We start from the raw sequence: 7,751 nt of genomic DNA, 5'->3' as shown, positions 1-7,751 counted from the left end.
TTTTTCCTGTTTATTCATTTTTCAATGCCCCAAAATGCTACAGCTTGCATCCTTAAGAAAGGCAAAGAGGSRAAATGACAGACAGGCCAAAGATTGYCACAGCAGAGGGATTTGGGTTTGGGTCACAGGGCTCAGCCTGTCCACCCTCTGGCTGTAACCACTTCCTAAAAGTGCCCACAGCAAGTCCAGCAGCTGAATCTGCTCATCAGCATTTCCTGAGGAGTTCTTTGGTGGCTCTGTCAGGGTTGGAAAAACCCCTGGGAAGGCTACAGCCAGTGTTTTGGGTAAAAACCAGCAYGAGGCTGCTCTGTCTGCACCTCTCCCTGTTTTCTTTACTCTTTGCCTGTGCATATTATTTGCAACCCACTGCACCCAAAATACCAACTGGTTGCTCTCAGAGTGTGAAGCAATCACTGAATGAGTAGCTCAAATAATCCTTTTTTTTTTTTTTTTTTTTTGCTCATTTAGACAGAAGAAACCAGTTCAGCTTTGACCATGCATGTTACATTTTAATTTTTTTTTTTCTCATGCCAAGAAATAACAAAGAAAGTATATAAGATATACCATTCCATCCTGCAGAAAAAAGAAACATTTGTCAGCAAAGAGAAGCACCCAGCTGCAATTCCTGGTGTGTTCATGCTGTGTGTGAACTGCGGCTCTCCCAGTGGGGGGACGGWCCCTGCCCTTCCGTGCCCAGGATCGAGCCCTGGCACCTTCCAAAAAGGGCTCCCAGGTGGTATCAGGGTTGCCTTGGTGAATCCTGCACACGTTCCCTTTCTGACGTTTCTTATCCTGGATGGGTATTTATTTATAGGTTTGGGATTTTGCTACCTACCGGTGTCAGCAAATGCCTTACAAATATTCCCGCTTTGAAAAGGCTGCTTTTCCCCCCCTCTCCGCACCCCCTTGGCTCGCGGCCAAGCAGGGGAGTTTTTCAGTCCAAACCGAACTGGTTTTTACCAAAAAAAAAAATATCAAAGGGTGTATACTGAAAGGAAAAACGAGCTTAAATCGGAATTATTTCGGCTTTGACAGCGCGACCCCGGCTGTGGTTGTGTGACGATTAACAAAGCGAGGGTGGGGCCAGCCCAGTGGGCGCCTTTCTGCAGCCTCTGCCTGGGCTCGGGAGAGATGGAAAAGGAGATTGAATTTTATAGAAAAGGCAGGATCTGCTCCCCTTGTCTACATGGAGAATCTGTGCGGGGAAGGAAGGTCGGGAAGCGCGGGCTGGAGCTGCGGGGAGCCCAGAGAGGAGAGATCACTGCAAGCAGACCTGTCCGGGCTAAAGGAGGGGCACAAAGTGCGAGGGGAGAGCTGTGGGACTCAGGGATGCTCTGGGAGTGGCAAAGCTGAGGGGACAGAAGTGAGAGCGGGGTAAACTGGACCGGGTTGAAATCTCGAGCAGAAAAAGCAAACCCATCCTTAAGACAGCAAACTTTGAACTTCTTCCGTGGCTTTCTTTGCTCCCCTCGTGCCCTTCTTTGCTCCCCTCGTGCCCAGGTGCCTTTGGTCCCTGCAGCAGCCCCCAGCGTGTCGCTGTGACCCCACTGAGTCGTGCCAGACCTTTGCTGACCCTCGGTCACCGCATCCCACGAGGAGCTGCTACAAAACTGCGCTGGTTCGCTGCTGCTTCAGCTTAAAGCTTCAACCCAGCCTTGATGCACCCAGCAAGGGCCCTTCTGTGCCACCCCACAGGGCCCAGCTCTGCCCCAAATCCTGGCCAAGCAGCCCAGGGACAGCAGCAGCATCAGGGAGGTGCCCCCAGCCCCGTGTTCTGCTCGGAGCTCCTTCCCCAGCAGCGCAATCCGTGTATTTATATCCCACCAGGACCTCACACTTGTCGATCGTCACTCCTACTCCAGCTCACATTTAGAGGCATTTCCCACCTTCTCCATCCCATCAGCGAGCTCTCCTCCCACCAGCTCAGCTCTCCTGTCAGGTAGACACCGTGCTCTCACCTTTCCTTCACCTGGGGGGGAGATGTTGGCCAGASCCCGAGGATTTCGTGACTGGTTTTGTTCCAAACACGGAAAACTCTGACGTGTGTGCTCGGAGGAGGCTGCAGCAGGTGGCAGAGAGCTCGGGATAAGGACCAGGGCTGCTTGGTGGGGATGGAGAGAGCAAWTGGCAAAACCTTTGCAGAAAAGGCTGCAAAATGTGGGGAGAAGCTGATGGGCGAGAAGGGATTTTCTGGATGTCCCTGGAGAGTTCATTCCTCCAGCCCTGGACAGCAGAAGAAGTTTTTTTTTTCTTTTGTCAGGGATAACAGCAGAGGCTTTCCTCTGGATTTAAATGCAGGATAAGAGAAAATCTGAGTTCAAGGAAGGTTTTAGAATGGAAGGGATTGAATATTTTGGTTTTTATTATATTAATAATGAGGTGAGAAGCGTCACCCGAGCTGTCCAATGAGACAGGAGGCACAAACCCCGTTTGGGCAAACACAACAAATCACCACTGTGGGGTTTTGGGGGAAATCTTCTGCATCCAGGGGAGTCCTGATGCCCTCACTGCTCTGTGCCACCCTGACCTGGCATTTCTTCTGCCTCACAGAGCCCTTCCCTCCTCTGGCTGCAGGAATCCCATTCAGAACCACACTGGGGTTCAGTTTGTCCAGATCCCTTTGGAAAAAACAGATTCCAAGGAAATCTGTGCTCATGCATGGTTCTCTCAGGGAAGAGGCAGAAAAAAGGGTCGATTTGGGAGCTTTTTCCATTCCTGCAATTAGAGCAATAATGTGAATCCAGCTCGTGGGGGGGTGGCAGGGTTTGATCCTTGGGATGCAGGGAAGCACTTYAGATGAAAGGCTTTGTGCAATGATAAAAGAGAAATTAAATTCTTACTTAATAAACACTCAGCACTCTCAAGTCCTAGAACTCCCTGCAGCGCTTTTCCCTGAAAAAAAAGGGCCCTTCCTGCCAAGGAGGAGCTTCCTGGGCTCTTCCCATCAGCTGAATTCCAGCAGCTCCAGGGGCAAAGGGCAGGAAATGCAGGGAMAGGCAGGCACTGCCCCATTATAGCTCCAAAAAAACCCCACATGCTCCCCAGCAAGTGGCTTCTGGGTCCAAGAGTTAAAGAAGGAAATATCTGGGGGATGTGATGGGATTTCAACAGCCAGAAGATGGAAGTTTGGACATCCAAGGGATGGTTCCTGGAGGGCTCAGGAGGAAGAGATGCCTGGGTAGAGGATGGAAGTGGGAGCTCCCAGCCAGCAGTGCTCAGCAGAGCCTGCTTGCTGAACTCACAAAAGCCAAATTGGACAAGAAAAGCTGCAGATTTGGTCCATTTTAGACACCAGAGGTTTGTGATGAAGCGCTGGCAGAGGCTGGGTGGGAATGGAGCCCCACAAAGTGCTGTGCTATTGCTGTGAGCCCCTGGAAGCCCTTTGAGTGGAGAGAGAAACACTGACAGCGTGTCTGGGGCATTTGGCATCCTCACCCTCTGGGTTTAAAGAACATCTGGGGGGAAAAACCCACTTTAAAGAGGAGCAATCAGAAAGGTGATGAGAGAATTTTCACAGCAATGCCTGGCTTTGCACTCAGAGTAACCCCAGTGTGGATTTGCAGTTCACCCCTACCCTGTGCTCACCCCACTCAGAGCTCAGTGCAGGTACCACGCTGTGAAGTTTCCTACAGTGTCTGGTGGATTCTCCATGTAGACAAGCCCCGGGAAGSATGGAATTTGGTCTGAGTTTGGGRTGTTTTTCAGGGTGTCAGGGAGCAKCAGTGCCCTGAAGGACCCCGTTTCTCAGCCAGTCCGTGGCTTTGGGTCGCAGCTGGAGATGACAGAAAGGCCAGGAAGGGAAGCTCTTGGTTGTGTGTCCCCAAAATTTGGATCGAGGAGCTCGGGAGACAGGGAGCCAATGGACGTGGCCAGAAGTCCCCGAGYCTGACTAAAAACAGCAGGCAGAGGGACTTTGCATAGTCTGGGAGGGCGGGGAGAGGGCCAAGCCCAGGAGCTCCCCAGGGTTTGTGTGGGGATGGGATCCCACGGGAATGGGGTGGAAGACGTGGCAGGGCCTGCGGTACCTACAGAGTGGGAGGAGCAAAGTCGGTGTTCTCGTTATGGTGATAGAAAAGGTTAAAAAATAACGCAACAACTCGCAGAACCAACCCCAGGCGGCTCTGGGGACGCCGGAGATTTTCAGAGCCATAGGAGAGCTGGGTGAGGGGTGCAAGGAGAGGAGCAGGGGGTCTAAAACTCCTCCACAGCCCTGAAAATCTGCTGGAAGGCCCTAAGCTGAAGCCCCAAAGGGTCRCGCTGGGGGCTGGGTCACGCTGGAGCCTCTGTGCCGCGACATCGGGGGGTCAGGGGGTGCCACGGGCTCTCCATGCCCTGGCACTGCTGCTGGGCATTGACCAGGCTCTCATCTCGGTGCCAGGGGTGCTCCCCTCCCTCTGGGTGCACAGACAAAGGTGTGGGTTCACAGGGAGAGCCCGATTTTGCCTTCCTTGGGATGGGGGTGAGGAGGAGCCCGGGGTTCTCATGCAGCAACATCATCCTGCTCTGCCAGCTCTGGGATCTGCCCTAAGTGATAAAAGAGCTTGTAGGAACAGACATGGAGAACATTCCCAAAGGCATGCAAATGGTCATTGTCTCTTTTTTTTTTTTTTTTCATCAAAAATACAAAAGCACCCACCACATCTTCCAGCTTCGGCGGCTGCGTTTCATTCGGAGCAGAGCCGTGGTCCTGCTGCAGCTCTGCTCTCCTTCCTCCTCCTCCTCCTCCTCCTCCTCCTCCTCCTCCTCCTCTGTAGAACAGCTCTCAGCTCCCGATGGCAGTTTGAGCTTTGTTTTGTTTTGCTGTTTGTTGTTTTGTTGTTTTTTTTTAAATTTTTTTGTAGACACAGAGAATTTGACGATTTAAAAACCAACAACCCCCCAGAAAATCCAGTGACTCGTGCCAAAATCCTTAGGAGGACTCCTCAAAACGTCCCGTTCTCTCCTCRCGTTTCCCTTCCGAAACAAGCTTCGCTCTCCAGACTCTCTCCTCCTCTCGCCCTTTTAGTTGTCTCCCCGCTCCGTGAGTTCTGCTGGAGGGGAATGAGGTAGTGGATTTCCCCCTTCTCCTCTCCACGTGGCCTCTCCCATCCCTTCTCCTGGCGATTTTTATCMCATCCCTCCAACAGGCTCATTCATTCCCAAGAGGCGGTGAATTGAAGCATGCGTTCCCTCCGACGGCGCTCCAGAGCAGGCTGTCTAGGGCTGCCCACCTACACTGTGACAATTTTTTGTTTTGTTGCAAGGCTGAAAGTAAAAACCCCAAAAGGAAAGTTGTCTTCCTCCTCTTCAAGGTATTTTGCATGCTGAAACRTCTTCTAGGAAACTGGAAAAGAAAGAGAAGGCTTAGGGCAGCCCCCAGATTGGGTTTTTTATGTTCTTGGCTTGGCCTTTGGGTGTTTCTGAGGTCTCTGATTGCCTGAGCTGTGCTGGTCGTACTGGTTTGGTGGGTCGGGTTGGGTTTAGGGGGTTCCCAAGATATTTTGGGGTTGTGTTTCTGGGCAGGTTGCTTTGTGTCCTGAAACCTTTCTGTTTTTGCAGCACTCCACTTGTCGAAACCCACCACAGGCTCTGCCAGGGCAAAACTTTTCACCAGGGAGACCTTGTATGGTCACCAGGGCACTTTGGACAGGGCAGAGAGGGGTTTCCATGCTGGTCATTTGGGCAGAGGGTGTTTCTGAGGAAAGGAGCCCATTCCCTGGGGTGTTTTGCACATTTGTGATGGTCAAACCAGCCCAGAGTCAGTGCCCTCTGCTGCAGTGGGGCTGGGAATGGGGTGGGGATGGCTGTGGGGGTTCCCTGGGCTGGAGCTGGGATCCAGGTGAGCTGGAGGGAGGAGGAGGAGGAGGAAGAAGTGTTACCTCTGACGCTGAGTGCGATGTAGAGCACGATGATGATGGTCCCCAGCACGATGGAGACGATGCTGAGCAGCCTGGCCATGCGTCCGAGCCGCCGCGCGCCGTCCGTGTCCCCTTGCTGGCCGCTGTTCCTCGACTGGGGACACACACACACAGAGAGAGCCCCTTGAGAGAGGCAGCAGCTCAGGGCTCACTCCCCACCTCTACAGCCCCAAACTGGGAGCCCCAAACTGGGGGAGAGTCCTGAGCACCTCGGTGAGCCCAGAGGGGAAGGTGTGAGATTGGAGGAGCGTGGGCTGCCCTGGAGCCTGCCCTGGAGCCTGACGGGGCAGGAGGGCGATGCTGTGGTCTCTGATCCTCAGTGCCAGCTCTGTTGTAACCCTGACCCCCTGGGCACGGGGAGCCCCCACCCTGCCAGCCCCCCAGAGCAGAGAACATCACAAACTTCCAGCCTGAGCAATTAAATCAGAACCCATCCTCTCCCCGGCTCCTCTAACGGGCAAATTTTGGTTCCAAAGTGAAAAATAGTGTAAATAGGGGATTCGTGGTGAGGGAGAAGCATCACTGCTGAGAGAAGGGGCTCCTGATCCTTCTGGGAAGGCATCAATGGCTGAGGGACCACCCGGCACTCAGCAGGGTTGTGGTGGAATTGCTCACCGTGCGTTAATGTTTGCTCCCTGTGCAGCACAACCGCCACCAGCCCGGCTCTTTGGATCAAAAAAACCTTCCCAAATTCACACAGAGCCCTTCTGCCTCCCACAAAACCCATTGGGAAGGGAGTTTGGAGGGAGGAAAAGCGGATAAAGGGTTTTAAGGTTCATTGGTAATGTTTTCACCTGGTTGGGAAGAGTTGGAATGAAGGGAAAGAGAAGCAAGGTAGGATAGGGGGCAAAGGGAGCCAAACACCCTTGATCCAGTGGAAGAATTGGGCAAAACTTCCCCAAATTTCACAGGGAATGGGGCTTTATTGATGTTTTAACTGTTTTGAAGCAGACATTCCTCCTTTAGAGCTGCTTTTAAGTATTTAATACTTTAACATGGGTTAAAGGTTTCTTCCCCTGGCCCTCCCACTGCCTTGGAGGAGAAGAGAAGGATCTGGGCAGGATGTGGGGCCAGCAGCTCCCGTGGCAGCACCTCCCTTTGGAGCATGGCTGCTAAATCTGGGGAAACCCCGAGTTCAAAAATAAACAAGTGCACTAGTTAAATGGAGCTAAAGGTGGAAGTGGATTAAAGCAATCCCTGTTCTCTTTAAAAAAAAAAGTGTATGTCAAAAATAACTCTGCTGGAAAGGGTCCCCTGCCATATGCTAAAAAAAAAAAAAAAATTAAAATAAAAAAAATTAAGAGGAGGAGGCCCAGTCCAGCTCCAGCACTAACCACAAAACATCACTGAGGATCTGAACAAACACTTGGTATCACTGCCCCATTTCTCATTTTCACCCTGCTATAATTCCACTGTGATCAAAACATCCCCAGCCCGGGCTGTGCACGGGCAGCTGCTCCGCAGGGAAAATGCAGCTCTGGAGGTTTCCACGCTCTCATTTTGGTTTGTGTGACCCARCAGAGCCCCAGATGGGCGGGTGGCTGCTCTCACTGCCCCCCTGAAAATGTYCTGCTCAGTTTAGGAGCCACCCTGGGTGTCACTGTCCCCACCAGTGACACSAGCAGAGCTCAGGACCTCGTCCCTCCCGGTCTCACCAGCAGGTCTGCCAGGCCCGCTCCGAAAGTGATGGGACGCAGCCAAGAGCTATTTTCATCCCAGAACAGGAGGTGACAAAATGAAGCCTCATGGGTTGGTGGTGAGAGATGGGGAGGATGCAGGAGCCCAGGGATCGCCAGGATCCCAGCTCTGCTCACCGGCAGCTCCAGCTCTGGGGGTTTGGTTTTCCAGTCTCTG

At 52.6% G+C, this 7,751-nt stretch overlaps 1 protein-coding gene across 1 annotated transcript in view; it reads right to left on the bottom strand.

Moving 5' to 3' along the window:
• Positions 1 to 452: 452 nt before the first annotated feature.
• The window catches only part of TRARG1 (trafficking regulator of GLUT4 (SLC2A4) 1), an 11,299-nt gene continuing 4,000 nt past the window's right edge, over positions 453 to 7,751 (bottom strand). The window contains exons 2-3 of the mRNA XM_057371973.1: positions 5,859 to 5,991; positions 453 to 5,323 (exon numbers count right to left, since the gene is read on the bottom strand). Of these exons, the coding sequence (XP_057227956.1) occupies positions 5,316 to 5,323; positions 5,859 to 5,991 (141 nt within the window). The 3' untranslated portion in view covers positions 453 to 5,315. The remainder of the gene's footprint in view (positions 5,324 to 5,858; positions 5,992 to 7,751) is intronic.

Source organism: Malurus melanocephalus, unplaced genomic scaffold (genome assembly GCF_030028575.1).
Source record: "Malurus melanocephalus ecotype Western Australia unplaced genomic scaffold, MMel_1.1 scaffold_162, whole genome shotgun sequence".
In the NCBI taxonomy this organism is placed as follows: domain Eukaryota; kingdom Metazoa; phylum Chordata; class Aves; order Passeriformes; family Maluridae; genus Malurus; species Malurus melanocephalus.
Note: the sequence above shows the minus strand (reverse complement) of the source record. Positions and strands in the feature narration are given on the sequence as shown.